The sequence below is a fragment of the Zonotrichia albicollis genome, chromosome 6 (genome assembly GCF_047830755.1).
Source record: "Zonotrichia albicollis isolate bZonAlb1 chromosome 6, bZonAlb1.hap1, whole genome shotgun sequence".
Classification (NCBI taxonomy): domain Eukaryota; kingdom Metazoa; phylum Chordata; class Aves; order Passeriformes; family Passerellidae; genus Zonotrichia; species Zonotrichia albicollis.
This window is the reverse complement of record NC_133824.1, coordinates 24,667,862-24,687,132: the sequence shown is the minus strand read 5'-3', so window position 1 is coordinate 24,687,132 and position 19,271 is coordinate 24,667,862. Positions and strand designations below refer to the sequence as shown.

At 36.5% G+C, this 19,271-nt stretch overlaps 1 protein-coding gene across 4 annotated transcripts in view; it reads left to right on the top strand.

The window, feature by feature from the left end:
• Nucleotides 1–19,271, top strand: part of FMN1 (formin 1) — a 168,468-nt gene that overhangs the window by 10,573 nt on the left and 138,624 nt on the right. For 3 of the 4 annotated variants that reach the window (XM_014267834.3, XM_026793155.2, XM_014267824.3), the window contains exon 2: nt 207–2,205. In XM_014267834.3, the coding sequence (XP_014123309.1) occupies nt 309–2,205 (1,897 nt within the window). In that variant the 5' untranslated portion in view covers nt 207–308. Of the gene's footprint in view, nt 1–203; nt 2,206–19,271 lie in introns of all 4 variants that reach the window. The other variant, XM_026793146.2, reaches the window with a different exon arrangement.

Here is a 19,271-nt window from a genome sequence, read left to right as displayed (position 1 = left end):
AGGGGAGTGATGTATGAGAGATATAAAAAGATTATGACTCCAACTATGAGTGTTAGCAATGTCATTGTTTTTGTGTCATATTTTCAAGGTAAAAGATTTGTATCAGAAAATACTGAGAGAAGATTGTGCTTCTACTGGCTTGTTATTTGTCATATTAAATTTGCCATAATCAAGTTTGACAGGCTTCTCTTTATTTCTTCCAGCAGACAATATTATTGTTGAAGATTAGTCAGATGCCTTCCGTCCATTCCCTGCCTCACATGCTATGTCATCCAAGCTTTGGAACACTTAGAACATAATTTAAATGAATGACTAATTTGGCAAGCATAATGGAAGGCACACATACCATCCTCCTGTTGCACAAACCCATTACAGAGCTTTGTTACATCAGCTTCTATCATCCAAAGGGGGAGGTCACAGGATTTACTTACATGGGCTCTGGAACTCTGGATAGAACCGGTGAGAGTTTCTGTGGCTGCTATCAAGTGAGGGAGAGGTTAGACATGGCCCTGAGAGAACGGCCATATAAAGACTGTGGAGTTATTATTTTCAAGCAAACTACCACAAAAGACCTTCTCAATGAAATGTACAAACTGACTGCTGAAAAGGAAAACCTGTTATCCAGTGCTTTGAGTTCTGATCATATTCCGGACCTTAAGGCAGGACATCAGGAGGAAAAGCGACAGGATGTTTCCGGAGTCCCGAAACTTAAAGGTGGTAATTACTCCATTCTTACACATCAGCAGGAGTTACTACTGGATTCTACAAAGAGAGACAATTTGAATCACAAAAAAATGAGGAAATACAGAAGGAAAGAGAGCTCTGAGGAGATCAGACATCGTAAAGAGGGAAAAAAGTTACACGAACATGTCTTTTTACTGAGTGCACAAGACATGCAACGGAAAAATAAGATGGTCTCCACAAGACTTTCTACCAGGAATTATCCCAGCTCCTTTTCTCCCTCCAGCTGGCTAACAGTAAAAGGTAAGGATAATTTACCAGTAGACAATAGAATACAACCAGAGAGGTGGATAGAAGAGGGATATTTTCTTAAGAGTAACAAAGCCGTGAAATTGGATGCTGACTTACCAAGTTCTAGCTCAAAAGACATCAATGATGTTGCAGTGGATAATGGAGAATGCATTCCTGAAGTTACCAAGGTACAACAGAGGACCACTTTGGTGAATTCATCTCACTACAGCCTGTCTAACAAACTTGGGACATTAAGTAAATCTGCAGCTGCTGAAGTCTTGAAAAGTAGCAAGTATGCTGAGCCAGTATGCAAGGAGAAACCAGGAATCACAGTTCTTGCTGAAGTCCAGGATTTTGACACTTGTATTAAAAAAGCTACCAACCCCCCTGCAGAGTCTTTGCCTGACTCTCACAGAGAGAACAAAACCATTTCTCCTGTTCTCACAAGAGCACATAACGAGGTTATATCAAGAAGTGATGTGTACTCTGTAGATGAAGCTACTGGAGACTCTAATAACAGTGTGCTGCAGGAAAAGGAGGAAGACGGCTCTGGTTTGCAGTACAAAGCAGAGAGAGTGCACATTACTGATGAGTCATGCAACCTTGTGGGAGCAGTTAATAAAGCTCTTCTGAAAGTTATCCGGAGCGACAGTTTAGATGAAGCTGCAGAATGGAAGAGACTGCAACAAATTACAAGAGTAGACAAAAACCTGCCAGGCTCACCATATGAGAAAAGGACCACGGTATCCCTGGGAAACAGCAAGCATTTATTTTTGAACTTGCCTGTAAATGAAAGCCCTGATATTCCTCAGACAAGTAATAATCTTAAACTGGAAGAGAAAAGGCTGCATTCACCCCCATTAGCAGCAGTGAGTAATGTTTTTAGTAATTCATATCCGCTATCTAATACACACAAGCAAATGTCACCTATTCCTTCTCCGTTATCTCCGAGACTGCCCAGCCCGCAGCTGCACCACCGGATCCTCCCGCTGCCAACGCAGAGCACCGAGGACGAACCCATGCTCAGTGACTATGGCCATGGAAGGCACGGGGCTATAAACTTCTCTTTCAGTGATTTGGAGCCACCGTTTTATCGAAAGTTTTCTGATCCTGGAGAATTGGGATTTGCCAGCAGACAACGGGGCCTACATCAGAATGCAACTGCAGGACATTTTGAAAAGTCTGCTGTGCAAGAAAAATTAACTACTCGGACACAGCAGAGTTTCTGTCCAGGTCAGTCCTATTTCACACATTTTTAAACTAATAGAATCAACCAAGCATAAAAGTCTTTGGAGGGTTTTCTGGGTTTGTTTGCTTTGGGTTTTTTTAATACTAGCTAGTAATAATAAATACTATGTTAACTTAAAAGACTATTTTTTACTACTTACAGACTGGTTTACAGCTATAAAAGGTTTCAAGATAGATTTTTTTTGGCAGCTTATTTTCAGTCTTGTTGTTACTGAATGACCTCTTAGCCAAAGTTAAGGGAAAATCTTTCTGTATGAAATGAAAAAAGCTCACATGCTTATTTTACTGCTTTTCCTGTGCTGTGTTCTGGTCTTTCAAAGTGTTATGGTAACATTTATTCTCCTATATGTTCTTTTTGCTTGTTTGGCTGAACTGATAGAATATTTTCTGAATATTTTCCACAGTGCCTTAAAGTATAGGACTGGTGCTTTGACCATTTAGCTACAAGGTTGATGTAAATTCTGTAAGAAAAGACTTGTTTTCAAAATGATTGCATGCAGGAGTCCTGTTACAATGTATTTGAGTACAGTGCATGGGTTTATTTATGAAGATATACTGTGTAAAAATGCATAATTATTTTTGTTAGCTAGATCATCAGCATCTATACTCTTCATTTTTAACGTAAGGAGAGGGAAGGCTGAAGGACCTAATTCTGCAGTGATTTAGGTGTGGCTCAGACTGGTCCCTCTGTCTTACAGGGGGGCTGGCAGAGCAAAGTGACACAAAAGGGTGATTCCAAAATGGGACGTGTGTAGGGATGTGAAACCATTACCTTAGCCAGAGGGTGTTTAGTACTGCCTATGAGGTTTGCATTTATGCCTGCTATTTCTAGAAGTTGTGCTAGTTCCACTCAAGACTAAATCAAATTTAAGGTGTTGTCTGGTGAGTTGACAAGGCTGAAAAGATGGGTGCTATGCTCTTCTTTCGTTCCTTTCTTGGTTCTTGTTGTGCTGTGCTGTCCTACCCCTCTCATTATGTCTTGTACTCATTGTACCTTTTGGTGAGCTGCTTTAACTGACAGAACCAGCAATTTCACCCCTTTAAAGAATGAAGTAGCACAGAAAATCTTTTTCTCTCTGTTTTACATTAGGTTTTTTTAACTTATTGTATCATTTAGAATTGTTGCATGTGGAACTGTACCTATTATGCTGTACTCTTGTACTGTCTTTGGCTGGGATAGGGTTATTTTCTTTACAGCAGGTTGTATGGAGCAGTGTTTTAGATTTGTGATGAAAACGGCCTCAGTAACACAGGGATGTTCTAGCTTGTGCTGAGCAGTGTTTGCACAGCATCAATCCCTTCTCTGTTTCTCACTCTGCATCCCCCCAGTGAATAGACCAGGGGCTGCACAATGGGCTGGGAGGGGACACAAGCGGACAGATGACCCAGACTAACTAAAGAGAAATTCCCTGCCACATAACGTCATGCTCAGGAATAAAAGTGCAAAGAGGGGGCTTTAGAGGGGTTAGCCATCTTTTGCCTGGGACCTGGCAGGGCTTCAGTCTACCCATGGGAGGTGGTGAGTGATTGCTGTAGCATCACTAGTTTCATTTTTTTCTTCCCTCTTTTTCTACTTATCTTTCACTTATTAAACAAAATTTTTGTTTGTTATCTTGACTCCCAGTTGTTGGGGTTTTTCCATGCCTCTTCCCCCATGCCACGTGGGGAAAGGGAGGAGGAAGGGAATGAGTCTGTGTAGTGCTTATTTTCCTACTGGGCTTAACCCACAATGGTTTTACAAGAAACAAAACAACACACATACATACTAATGGCATCTGTTGGCTGAACATCCTGGCTATTAAGCAGAAACATCTTTGTGAAGAGAAGAAAAGCAAACAAGCCCAATTTTAGTTCTTGTTTACATTTACCTGGCAACATTAATACAGACAGAAAATATCACAAGGTTCTTTTTTGTTATTGTTTTGTTTTGTGGGATTTTTTTTTCAAGTATGATTGCATGCTAGTGTTATTACTGGCGTCTCAGAATAATCTGTGACTTTAAGGAAACATTCCCTGTTTTGCTGGCATATATAATACCGTAGATATGTCTCTGGATCTGGGATAATGACTTCCATTTCCATCTGAGCCAGGGGTGGAATCATTCATCTTGACAGAGCATTTGGGTGGAATACCACTCTTCTATAAACATACATGAATTATAACTAACTGACTATAGTTCAGTGAGAAAAATTATGTGCCTCCAATTTTACTTAATGTAAATGATATTAAGATTTACAGTTATAAGCCTGCACTCCTTTAATTCTTATCAGATTGATTCTTATCAAATTCCTCCCATGTGTGAAGAGGAGAGTTCAAGACTGTTTTTCAGATTTGTCTCCAGTGGGGTGTTTTCTTTCAATTCTAGTCAGTTATTAAATCGTGTAAGTATTTACAATGACTCTAAGAATTATGGATAATTTTGGTCAACTTTTTATCAGTCAGGTTGATTGAAAGATTTGCTTCATGGCAAAAATAATGGCCTTTTGTATATCTTTTCAAAGTTCCGTTGCTGTCATAGTATGCACTACTTCTTCCTGAAAAGCTTTTGGAAGCTGTTGTTACCCATGTAACTTTGTATTTGGAAAATTTCATTAATTAGTTAGGTATTCTAATTTATTAGTTTAAATTAGAAGTTGGACTCATCATACAGCTCTACACATAATTTTAATTCTCTTTTCTTGTCATCTGTGAAGAATCATGATTCTTCAGACTTTCTCAATAATTGGAAAATATTCCTTTAGTCAAAACTGAAGCACCTAATGCACAGTGCCTGACTTCTGTACTTCCATTTTTTCTCAAATTCAGTTTCTTTATAGATATATAGATACATATATGGCACATGTAAAATAGTTTCAATGCACAAAGTTCTATTAGTAGTTAATTTAAAAGTACTGTTTACTGGATCTTCTTGTTGAAGTGCAACTATTGGCCATGGGAATAGGCCACAGCTTTCATCTTAGTAAGTTAATAGTTAACTGGGAATAATTTATAGTTCAACAATAATTACTTGGCAATTTTCTCTGTAGGTGGGACTGGGAATCAAAATTCTTGTATTTGCATGCAATAGTTTTATTTGAATTACCAAAATTATAAGAAAAAGATTTAGAATAACTTAGTGCTTTCAAATGATAAATTGCTCAGTTACAAGCAGCAAAACCAGAAGTACAAGCACTAAAATTTATCATAGAATGACATTTATTAAATCCTCAGAAACATAATTCCTGCATTTCTGTATGAAATTTTTTCTACTCTGACATATTGCTTTTGTATTCTTGGAGAGGCCTTTGGAAATATCTTCAATACATTTGAATAACAGATGCATTTTCTCGGGGAAAGATTTTCTGAGACCTTTTAGTTACTGTCACTGCTTCTCTCTCAAGTTTCTACAGCACTAGAAAAAACTAGGGAGAAGATTTTCAGAGCTATTCTATCAATTTAGTACTTGATGACATCAATATACTATTATACTAAGTATTGTCTGTTAGAGAAAGAAGATGAGGGCAATTTTTAGCAGTTATTGAAGTGAATTTGATTCAGAGCAGAAAACTTAAAAATAAAAATATCTGGTTATGACACAGCTTCCAGGACAGTGACTGGCAAGGGTTATTCACCATACTTTCTGATATATATTTTATTCCTAATGTGGAAAAAAAGAATAAAAATCTGCCAAGGGGGAATGGTGAAAGCAAGAAAGGGAGCAAATGAGGAGGATGTTACCCTATCCCCAGCCAATGAATAATGCTCATTTTTGGTATCTAGTAGATGTGAAGGAAGAAGATACCCAGAAAACACAGAAATCCAAAGTTAGTGGGACTGTAAAGAAACGAAACCAAACTTGGAACAGAACTGAATGATTAAGGTTTGTGTCAGGTAAAATGGCTGAGACTTACACGGGACTGAAAAGACAGGCCCATTCTCTTCTTACTCTCTTCCTTCTTCCATTGAAGGCCTACTCTCTTCACTTTCCCCCAAAATCTCTGCAACAACTTGGGTGTTTTTCCTGCTTTTTGGTAATTTGAGTTAAATCACTAAGCAAGCTGAAAACTGAGCCAGCAAGGAGGGAGGTGAGTAGCTTTAGCAGGTTGAGTGAGCTGAACAGCTCACAGTGGGCTGACAATAACCACTGCTAGGGTGAGGGAGGACATGCAAGTGTGGCAGAAAGGACAAGTGGCAAGACCACCCCTCCTGCAGGGAATCATTTGATCCCCAAAAATCTCAGTTGCAGCTGAAAAATGGAAGCCAGAAGGCTGGCTGGGACTGGCTAAAACAGAAGCTGTCAGGAGTGGGAAATGAGAAGAATCATCAAGTTGGATGAAGATATGGAGGGACTGTGATATTTTGAGTGGGTGCTATTAATACTGAAGTGGGAAGAACAAGAGATGGAGGACAAGTGAGAGAGGGGAACTCCAAGACTGAGTAGAGAGTGTTACCTTGGCTGTGATAGAGAATATTTATGGAGTATCACAAAACAAGTAGAACATGGCGGATAAGAGACAAGATAATTTCTATTTTTGTTTTGTTGGGAAAGTCTACAAAAGAAGCTTTAACCATTACAATGTACATTGTGGCTATAAATCGGTCTGGCTTGCTGAGGTTTCATGAAGTCAGTCTGCAGTATCATGAAATTTTGAAAATGCAGAGAAGACAGGGAGGAAGAAAAAGAAAAGTGAGGTAGAGTTCTGGATTTAAGGTCTTCAAAATTATAATGCTTATTGTGTTGCAGGGAAGGAATCCTAAATGCTTGAAAAGGTTGGTGAATATAAGTTTATTTGGTTATTTCTCAAATAATTTTCTTTAATTGACAGTTAAAAATGTTTACCAAGGAGTTATTTGCAATATATTCTGGATATAATTGTAGATACATCTATCCCTGTCCCTGCTGATTATTAGATGGAGAATGTTGTGTTTGCTTGTTTCTGCCAATGAGAATTTTATGGCAGCAGTACACTTTCCATTAGAAAGAATTGAAAACAAACATTCTGGTAGTTTTGTATGGTTGTCAAAAATTACACACTGCCATTTGGAAACGTGCCAATTGCTAATGGATATCCCTGGCAGACCAACTTTGCAGTCTCAAAGTATAAAAGTAGTTTAACCTATAAAGAACTGTTTACTATATGATAAATACTTGAATAAGTATTATTATTAAATTGGTGTAAGATTGTATTTTAATCCTCAAAGATCTTGAAGGGAGTGAAAAGCCCAAAGTGATACTTTCAGTTTGATAGTTCACTCCTTGGTGGCTGGAGAAACACTGTTTCATATGTGTCCTCTAAGAGCTGCCCTACTCCTTAGGTCTTTCAACTGCATGCTAAAACTGGGTTATCCCAGTTTTCCTGCATTAATTTCTGTTTGCAGTGTAAACATGGCTTACTTCCATGTGAAGAAGAACACTCTGATTCTACAAATATGGCAGTTCTACAGTCTGTAGTTCTACACATCCATTTAAATTTCCAGCATTAAAGTAGCAGGATGTGAGAAACTTTAGTTTTGGCTTTGGTTGGATATATATTATCATTAAGTACATGGTAATGAATCTATTGCAGTGCCAGTGCCAGGAGACTAGTAATTGAAAAATACAGGCAACCTTTCACTCCAGATATGTAATGAAGGTAGCAAAAATAATAAATATCAAGGTGTTGTAATATTGGAATATTATTTTGTCTTTTCCTAACTTAACTCACTCTTTAAGCTGAAAATGGACAAATAGTCAACCAAGAGAAATTCAATAACAAGGCTTTATGATGTGTTCCTGAACCATGGTTTTGCAAAATGAAGTTTCATATAAACAAAACACTGTTTGAAGGCTCTTATAACAGGAGACAGATTATATTATAGTGTTTTTGATGTTCCTTTTATAGGGAAGGGAAAGGTTTATAAATATCTTTTCTAATTGAAGTGGTTCAGGGAATGGCTAATTAGCATTTTAAAAGTGCTGTAGCGTTCTGTCCACAGTAAGTATGCACTTCATGAAGCAAGTTTGCATATGGATCATATGGAAAGATGATGCATAGTTTCTCACAGGTAATTCACATGAAAGTAATATACATGAATTTGTTGCTTCACAAAACCGATCTTATTCAGAATAAATGTTCTTTGAAGATGCTATAAAGGAGTTAAGAATTAAGAGACTGGTGTAAGAAAAGAATTAAAATAAAAAAAGAAGAGAGAATTAATCATAGAATCTCAGAATCATTTAGGCTGAAAGGACCACTTGAGATCATCTAGTCCAGCCCTCTGCTCAGGCAGGATCACCAAGAGCAAAATGCATGGGCCTGTGTGCAGATTTTTCAATTTCCCCAAGCATGATGACTGAACAACCTGTCTATGCAACCTGTGTTAGTGTTTAGTCACTCTCACAATAGAAGTGAATTTTCTTTGGTAAAGGTGGATCTATGTAAATTTTGAACTTACCATATCGCTGTTATAAATACCATTAACTTCTACTCTAAACTTGCTTCTTTTAGCCCAGTGTGTCTCTAATATTCTATGGGAATTGTGTTACCTACAGACTCAGTGTGGCTAAAAAAGAGTTAATTATTTCTGAAGATCTTTCCAGCTATTGGCTTTCTGAGTGGTAACACCACTATCCTGACTGTCACTTAGGACTTTAAGATAGATAGCCTCTTTGATAAGGATTTTTCTTGCTTCTTCTGGATACAGTTGCAAGATGTATCTGAAATTTTTCCTGTTAAGTTTACTAAATATGTAAAAATTTTTAAATTTTCTAAATATGTAATCTTGGAAAGTTTGCTAATTGTATGTCTAAATAAAATTACAGTCACTAGATAGCTGTTTAATGGATCTTTGTTTTCCTGTTAGATGCAGTGCAGTTACTCATTGTACACTATATTGTGATTGCCTTCTAGGACATCATCCTGTATTCTCTTTTGAGGTTTATTACACATGGTAATGATAAAAGATCCTTCATACTTCACCCCAGTAAAGCCAAAATCTTTTTGTACCAGAATACACAAAGTAAGGCAATGCTGCATTGAAAGGCAGACTCATGGCAGTTTGAAATGAATGTAGGCTGTACTGGAAGTCCAAGACATGGTCTCTGAGTTAAAAAGACCCTCTGAAGACTGGCCTTGATAGATTCTGTGAACAAATAGCTCCTGTTTTAGTTGAATGACTTCTCAGCATGACACACTTAAGCAACAGTTATATTTTCTTCTCTCTTTGAAACATGTGACTCTTCAGTCAAAGGCAATCAGTGAGGGGAAACCAAGTGAATTAAATTGGAATGGAAAACCAGAGACAGCTTAATGTTTTATGCAGGTCATAGATTAACAATTTTCTGTTTCGTGGGGGGAGAAAAGGCCAAAACATTCCTTCTGGCATACAGTTTGTGCACTCAGTTTAAGAAACTTACTGTAATGAAATGGACTTCTTTTCTCATCAGTATAAAAAGAACTTCTTGAAGTGAAGTACTGGAATAATGTAATAGTTGTTGTTTCTTAAATCTTTATTATTCTGTTGGCCACTATAAACAAGTTGATAGAAATGGCTCAGCTGAAATTTTCTTGATGGATCAGGATGAGATATAAACTGAGATCAGATTCAGGTATTTATCTCTGTAAGTATGATTTAATAATGTATTTAGAAATTTTAAAAATCTCTAATAGCTACCCTTTGGTATTTTGTCTGAAAAAGTGACAAATAACACCAAATCCCGCTTGTAAAAGTGGTTTAAAATTCTGCGTACTCCCTGCTAAAAATATACTTTAAACTATATTTTTATACTTTATAAACACAATTTATGTGTTTGTGGTGTCCCATACCAGTAAATAATTTTAATAATATTTCATTATTTAGATGTGACATAAATCTATAATAATACATTTGAATAATACCTGTAAGTAGTGAATATTATTTATGAGTCATAGCATTAAAATAGTGCACCTAGTGGTTTAATGATTTATTTAATTGTGTGTCAGAGTAATTTTCTTCTGGCTTAAATTGAGTACCCTTGCATTTGGTTTTTTGATTATGGTGTCTTCTCAATTGCACTGTTTATGATTTGCTAGACCATATTCAAAGATCTCTTCACGCTTGTCTGTTCTGTTGCTGGGATCTGCAAGATAAAAATAGGGCAGAGAAAATAGAGGTGAGATGTTGAGAACTGTTGGATGTGTTTTATATGAGGAATTTTAAAGGCTATGGGAAATTCATCTTTACCAGAACAAAAAAGTGAGGAAAGAAGGAAATAGAAATAATTCACAGTCCCTCACCTGAGCAACAGTCTCTATTTACTGCTACTTGTAATGTCCTGTGTAATAAAGATTTCAGTGCTTTGTCATTTTCTGCATTTTTTTACATTTAAATTTTGAAAGTGTTAAAATGGAAAGCACTATGGTTTTTTCTTATAAGGTTTGCTTTTACAGTGAAGAGGCATGTGGGACATTTTTGCATTCTGAATACATTGATTCTCTCTGAAATTGTCCTAAGCAGTCACTTAGCATTTCTTTGCTATCAATACACATTTTAATGATTTTTGACTTGGATAGTTCAAAACTAACAAGATTGATGAATATTTTGCCAACCTGTTACCATGTTGCTCTCACTTTTCTTGAATATGTTGGAAAATTAAGAGGGAAAATGTGTTCTAGAAAAATCTAACCTTATGGGAGAAGGTGTTCTGAGTTTCCAGTGTTTAACATTTTCAGTCATTTCAGTATTTGTTTGCCTATCTCATGAGTAGATCTGTTTATTGATTGTTACCCCTGCAAATCTGAATCTCTTAAGTCACCAAAACCACCAAATATTTATGAATAGAAAATAATTCTTATTATGTGTATAAAATGAAGTAAAGTGATTCTTGTTCTCTAAGCTTCAGTGTTTCTATTACAGAAACATAAGTAAAACTAACAAAACTGAATCACAGAGGAGTTTGGCAAACAAAAAGACATTTCTTCTATGAGTGCATGAACTCATTATTGAGTCATAAATTGTAGAAAAGCTAAAACTGTTTATTCCCATCCTTTTGCCCCCTAACACTTCACATTTTTCAGCAGCCATGCTAGTAGCCCTGGGAGCTGCCAGGGCTGGAGGGCGCAGCCTCAGCTCCCAACCTGCTCCCAGCTGGTTTAATTGTTACTATTTGCAAAATACCAGGTGCTCTCTGTGACCTAAGATGTTAATCACACTTAGCTCATATACATAATTTGTGTATGGCATCTGATTCATATTGTCTGTGCACTTAGAACAAATAGCTTGATTTACATGCCCAGAGAAACTGAACACTACAGCTGCTAAGGCAGGCATATTTAAAAGCTGCAGAATTTTCTTAACCATATTGTGGTAAATTTGGAGCATTAGTCAGCAGTGGTCATTCCAAGATCTTGGTAGCAATTACTCAAAAAATGGCTTCTTTTAATTTAAGCAGCGCTGAAGTCAGTGGTTTTGTAGTCCCTCAACTAACATTTTGTTAACATATACTTGAGTCTGATAGTTACTGTTGCATAAGTGAAGTCTTTGTTCAGTGTGTTGGAGAAAGTAAAATTTTGGGGGTGTTTTTCTCTGTGCTAATTTTATTTAAAACATATATGTATATGGCCTGTAAAGCAGCTGGCATTGAGCCATTTCATCTTACAATAACAACTAAAATATAGAAGTTATCTTCTCTTTCCTCTAGAGTATATATTTTGTCAGTAATGTAGTTATCAATATATTGTAAACTTGAGCATATGCTCACTAATTTCTGATTTTTCAGTCAAATTTGTTTTGTCTTAAGAAATTATATTATTCAAGTATGAAAAATATATTGAAAAAGTTATTTTAATAAAAGTTACTCAATTTTTGAGAGTATATGTTTTTAAATAAATTCATATTAAAATATAATTAAAGCTATACATAATATAATGTAATGTAATTTATATACATTTGCTTCTACATTTTCCAACAGGCATTACAGTTTAAACTTGAGCATGTATTTGACAGTTATGCCACTCAAATTTTCTTCTTCTTTTTGGAAAATGCCAGCTTTCATAGAAATAAAATTTTAATCAAAGAAAATCCCAAAGAAATTTTTTTTTTTCCAGAAGTTGCAGCCTTCTGAAAGTTATTTTCCAGATGAATAATAAACTCCAACTAATATACCAAGAACAGAAGATAGCAATGTATCTTTTTGCATAGGCCAAAAGAACAGTCTTTTACAAAATCTAAGTGCTTACTTACCATGCTTTTCAAACCTAATTTCCTTTCATATGCTTCTTTCATGAGATATGGACCTAATAATTTTTGTACTAGTTTACTACAACATTATTGTTTAAATCTGATACATAGTGAAACCGTAGCTTTAAGTATTATAAGTAAGATAAATAGCACTGTATAAATTCCCAGGAATTGTTTACATGGGTTTTTTTTTCTTGTGATTAATTTGTATTCCATTTTTATACTTATTTATGCAAGTTATACTTAGGCAAAAATGAAAGATGTTTTTCATCCAAAGATGAGAAGGAAAATGTTAGGGCATACTTTTTCAAGTTTTCACTTTTTTCAAAAATCTCTTACCTTTTGGCCTTCAGGTTTCTATCTTGTCATCTTATGTTTAGTATGAATGGCAATGTTCCATTTGAATGTTTTGTTGTATCAAGGGGAAAAAAAATTCTAATTTTGTTGCTTGGTTTGTCAGTCTTAATCCACATTGGGAATTTTTCTCCAATCTGTGGATTAGTAAAAAGGCCAGACCTAATTAGTCCAAAGAGCCCTATTTGTTGTCTCATCAGGCACTGAATATTTGTCAAGTCCTTTTCATCAAAGTGATTGGATAACATTTAAACCATTTCACCTTGAAACCAAAACAAAAGGTTTGTTTCCATTCTATCAGATTTTGGTTTTCTGTTAGAACTTTGAATTTAAAGGCTTTATTCAAAGTCTAGGAGAAAATGAGCTGTAGTTAGAAGCTATTTCAGATTTCCAGAGGGACACTTTGCTAGAGATCTCTCTTCTGTTTAGGAGATACCTTTGAGACAGCTAAGTACAGTGAAAAGACTTTCTTTTGTAACTCCTTCAAAGTGAAATGTTTTTTATTGAAAACAGGCAGAAGTCTGGGGGTTTTTTTTAATAAATTAAATAAGTGAGAATTTTTCCCCCATCATCCATGGTATTTCTAACCATACAAATTGACTTTCTAGTCCTATTTTTCCCCCTCTGCATAATTGTATTTCACTTATAGTAATGTAGGTGCTTTGTATGAGAGGAGTCACGTAGGGTGTGTTTGCATGGCATGTCTAGCCCACACTGGCCACCCACTGCTTTGCCAGTTTATGAGCCTCACTGCAGGGATACTCAGGCAGTTCAAAGAGAACTGAGCCTGAAGAATTCTTGCAGAATTGCAGTTGCTAAGATATGTCTGCACAGACTTCATACATCTGTCAGAGTCCTTGTAGCATGGCTGCTGCTACACAGTTTCTCTCACACTGTGGGCTGCAGCCATTCCGCTCTTGTGGCACAGAGCTTGGAAGGACCTGAAGCTTTCCTGGTGTGGGTTAGGTGTGACTACAGCCTCAAAGGGGATTCCAGGCTACCAGCAAGGCTGTGACATAGCCTGGGCTTGAGGCATTAATAATGTGGATGGCCAGTGAGACTGAGCATAAAAGGAGGTTCAATTAACTTTGTAAAGTAAGTTACAGCTCTGTCATCAGAGGGTTGAATTCTCTTATGTGTAATTCATTGAAATTGATGTTAAATGTGCAAATGGAGATGACAGCTGGGTGTTCCATTGGAACAAATGAAAGGTTTCTTGGAATTCAGGTCTGCTTTAGCAGCTTTGGCTGCTAAAAACAACATCTAAGGATACTAATATTTAAATAGTCATGACTTTGAATAGTCATGGAAATATTTCCACCCATCCTCTTGTATAGTAGCATGCTGCTTTGCTTTCTTACTCAGCAGTCATCCTTAAAACACTCCCACAACCCCTTCATCACGTCTCCTTCATTTCCATTATTTTTCTCCTTCATCTGACTTACACCCTATCTGCACCTTTTGAAACAAGCTCATACTTTGCTTGTTCACACAAAATGATCTCTGCCACCCTTTTCAATATGCTGGGCAATTACCTGTAAGATAATTTCACAAATGAAAGGAAGGAATGCTGAATGCTCCTTATTGTACAAGATCTTTGGAATGGATGCAAAATTGTGTAGAATGGAAAAGGCACACTTTTAGGTGCCTTAGGGGTGTCTGAGGCACAGACACAGAGCTGGCATATCTGACCTGGAATGATCCACACCTTTGTGGACTGGGGTAAATTAATTTTGGCATCTAACATTCATTTAGGAACCGAGTCCAAATAATTGTATTGTAAATGATGTTTGAGCATTTTGTTGCAGCAATGTTGTTAACTTCATCTAGCCAAACTATTAAAAAATGGATTTATTCCTTCAGAAAAAAAAAAATTAAAAGTGCATTTGAATTTAGGTCTAGACTATCATCATACGTTTTGGTGCTTTGTAGTCGTTGTTCATTGTTCTAAAAATTGAACTCTATTTAACTCTGTATTCTTTCTCCTGGGAACTACCTCTACTTCTGCATTACATTTCTACTTAAGTATGATTCAGTCATTGTCTCTGTGTCACAGCAGTAAGGTATTTCATTTGACTTTTAACCATAAAACTTAACAGACTATGTTGGGATTTTCTGAAAAATGATTTTATGGTCCTCAGTCCACAGATACAGCATCCCCTTTTTTTTCTTTAATTCTAGCAGAAAATTGATCAAGTGAAACTAATTGTACTTCTTGGTGACACTACTATAGGGATCAGGAGGACAAACTTTAGAGGTCTTTAGCCAGAGTGCAGAATTTGCATAGCAGGTTTACTGTTACAACAGAACTGTGAGCACAGAAATAAAAGGAAGTTATGCTTTTCATTTGGTTCCTTTGGCATCTACATGTTGAAGATGAAAGAATTTTAAAATAGGAAGTGTATCTTTCATATGAATCAGAAATATGACCAATAGTATTTTGCTGTCACATTCCTATAGCGTGTTCTCCAGAGTGGCGTGTGTTATCAGTGTGCCTTGAAAGGGAGAACCACCCTTTTCAAGAACAACACTGAATGTAGGCTTAACTCAAAGCATGACAGAGAGCATATGCTTATGATTGATTTAAATAGGAATGCTTTCCAAAACAGAATTATATGCTAGGTGGCCCACACTTGCAAAGTTGTAATTTTATATTTAAAGTAAATGTAATAATACTGGCAGCCTTGAGGTTGCTGGATTGCAGTAGTGACTGGTATTTATATCTGGTTCATTAGCAACCCAGTGAAAAATTTCATGTGACAAAAATCCATTTGGCTAATGAGCCACCTTTTAATTAGGCTCTGAACTTTCAAAAGAATACAGCTTATTTTTTTCCTCAGTAGTGTAATATAACTGCATAAAACACTTGCAAAAGTGGATTGAATGACAGAAATATGTTCTAGTGGATTAAGCAGACCACTTGTTAGATACTTAGACATCTAAGGCTTTGTTTTGCCTGACCAAACTGAGGCCAATCAAATGATCTAGGTTACATAATGAAGAGTGTTTTCTTTTGTTTTGTAATAGAACACTTTGAGTTCAAGAAAGTCTTTATAAAGCTGAGATGCTTATGGCCTCTTCTGGTTGTTTATACAGTTATTTTGACACACACGTGTTATTGAACATGCATGCACTATCTTGCAGACATTATGCAAATGGCCATACACTAAAAAAAGTCTTTCCCAAAAAGTACTTTAAAGACAGTAAAAAGCTGTCTCCAAATTTGACTAGTTTTAACATGTAGATGTGTCAGAGTTGAGACTGTGAAATGTTGCTTGTCACTTTGGCAGATACTTGTTAAAATATGAATAAATACAGACTGTATTAAAAAGAAATGTAGGTAGTAACTAGTAACATTCTAGCTCTTTATATTTTTTTGCATCATTTCTGCTCTGCAATTTTAAGTTTGCTATAATTAGCCAGTCCTGTACTGAATCACACTGAAAAATAAAGGAAATGAGTGATGTTGAGACGTAGTTGTTCTAAAGTAGCCCATATCCTCCTGAGTTCTGAAACCTCCTCCACTGTGCTGTTTGCCTTTCATTCCCCTCTTTATCCCAAGAGTTAACAAAATCCTAGTCAGTCTTCATCCCTAGCTGCAAAATCAGTGTTTCTATCCCTGGGGATGCATACCCTAATATCCAGCCTGACCTCTCTGAGGATCAGAAATGCTGCTCTCAACAATGAATATCATATCACGATATTTGGGGAGAAGTGCTGTGAAGAACTGCAGAAAGCATTTACTAAGTAGAAAAAGGCAGGTGAACTTAAAGGAAATAAATAGGAAGCCATGCACAAAACCACCTTACAATTTCACTTTATATGTAAAATGAAGCTGGCCATTTTTTCCACCAATGAGCGCTTTGAATCTTGACAGACAGTCCCCTGTTAATGTTTGTTGAAAACTCAATAACTTTCAAAAGAAGCAAACTGGGAATTTTTAGAGAAGTAACCCCCAAAAACATTATTCTGTTTCATGAGATCTAGTGCTCTCACATTTCCAATATCTTGGAGCTCTCATTCTCTGTCTCAAAAAGTATGTGGCAATACTGGGTCATATATCAGAAAAACAGGATATTTTAAAGCACAAAAGTATTGTCTTTAGCCTAGGAGAAAAACCCTAAAGATAACTGACAAGATGTATGATAGAAATTGTTAAACTGAGTGGCTGAAAAGATTGGATAGGGTTGGATTTTTCTCTGTCTTTCCTGTATACCAACCTGAAGTGCACCAAAGTGTTGACAGTGGAATGAAAATGCTAGAAGTACACCATCTTCTTTGAATGCAGAATTTTCAGTTGGAAAAAGTTTTGAACAGTCAAAGGGAAGTCATTCATGAATGCCGCTGTAATTTAATCTTGAGCTCACATGCTACTCATGTAGGGTACATCTCAATACATCTTTACAAAAAAACCCAAGATGCCAGGAAAAGCATAAAAGTAAAAGAGAAATAGTTTGGACCTTTAATTTATTCAAAGAAAGTTTAAAATACTTTAAGCTATCTATTACCACTTCCACACCCTCATGTTTTCACAAGTAACAGTGTCTATATAGGTGGCATAATTTATTTTCAGAACTACTGTTCACCTCTCAATTCTTGTGAAATCTGTGAAAGTAAGGACTATTTAACAGCTTTGTAAATGGGAAAAAGTGTCCAGTGGTTGTGAACTAAATCTGACTTAAAATTTCCTAAGTACCAAGGAAAAGGAATAAAGAATTTTAAAAAATTAATTAATAAGAACAAAGCTGATGGATTGGGTTTTTTTAAACTGATTTATTGTCCAATGTCTAATGCAGTGAGCTTGTGATTAGCTGAAGCAAGTGAAGCTTTGGCATGCCATAAATAAAATAAAAGAGTGGATAATATTAAAAAAAAAAAAAGTAAAGTAGGCCGTTCAGTATTGCCATTTAAGTTTAGAGGTAAGAAGAATACAAGGCAATGTCAGTGATACAGCTCAAATTTTTATACAAGTGCTAACTGGAATTGTGAAAATGAATATGGTTATATTGCTTTCCTCAGATTTTGGGTGAATTGATGCCCATTTGTGAGTCACAGTATGCTACAGTAAAGATAAAACCTATTTAATTCAGAGTTCACTGTGAGTATATACAAAAATTGTATCCTATCCAGAGTCTTTTTCCTTGGCAATAGGACTTGGACATTTATGAAAACTCAGAAAATTTGCTGGATGGATGATCAATTCCCTTTGCTCAGTCATCCAATTTTCCTAAGACTGTAAAGTTCAGTATATGTCAGTCTATGCCTGTAAGATTAATTAATTGTGCTTCAAACATCACAAGGATAGTATTTCATTAACAGAAGCATAGCAGGGCTTTGGAGTTTCCGTAAGCTCATGATGCACTAAAAGGCATTTAGAGATACTTGAATTAGAAAAAGGTCAGCTGAATTTTTTGAAAATTTATGTAATGTTGACTGATTTAGGTTCAACATGACCCTGTCAATAGTGACATGGGGTGTACTGATGCCAGACTTAGCAAGAGTGTGAACTAAGGTAATCTTTTTCTGTTTGCTACTGTCCTCATGCTGAGATATTGCCACTCAGAATCTGACTACTGCTTGTTTTCTTTTCCTGTCATAGTAAAGCAGAAAAAGTTGCTGCAGCACACGTGAAACAACATAGCTGTAGATCTTTGGAACATGAATTGTCAAATAATTTTAGGTGTCAGGCCAACTTCTTTATTTCTTTTATGATTGGATGTAAATATTTATGTGGATGTTTTTGCAGAAGAGGATGGAAATTCCTTAATGACTCAGAACTGTGTGATTCTACAGATACAAATACGCATTTTACTTGTCCTGGATGCAATTTTTCACTATCTAATTTAGAATCACAGAATCAGTTATGTTGAAAAAAAACGCCACTATGAGTCCAACTATTAACCCAGCACTGCCAAGTCCACCACTAAATCATGTCTGTAAGTGCCACATCTACACATTTTTAAACCCTCCAGGGATGATGACTCAACCACTTTCTTGGGTAGCCTGTTCTGATGCTTAACAACCTTTTCAGTGAAAAACATTTTCCTAATAACCAATCTAAATCTTCTCTGGTACAGCTTCTAGTAATTTTCTCTTGTCCTACTGCTGGTTACTTGTGAGAACAAGCCCCACCCTGCCAGTACCACCTTTCAGGGACTTGTAGGGAGCAGAAAGGTCTCCCCTTTTTTTCCCAGGTGAAACGACCCAAATTCCCTCAGCTGCTCCTGACAAGACTTGTACTCCAGACCCTTCACCAGCTCTTTTGCCTTTTCCTGGACTCCCTCCAGAGCCTCAATGTCCTTCTTGTTGTGAGGTGCCCAATACTGAACACAGGGCTTGCGGTGCGGTGTCAGTAATGTGGAGCACAGAGAGGCAATCACTGCCCTGCTCCTGCTGGCCGCACTGTTGCTGATACAGACCAGGATGCCATTGGCCTTCTTGGCCATCTGGGCACAGGCTGCATCATGTTCAGGCTGCATCATCATCACTTCATCATGGCTGTCAACCAGGAGGCCAAAATA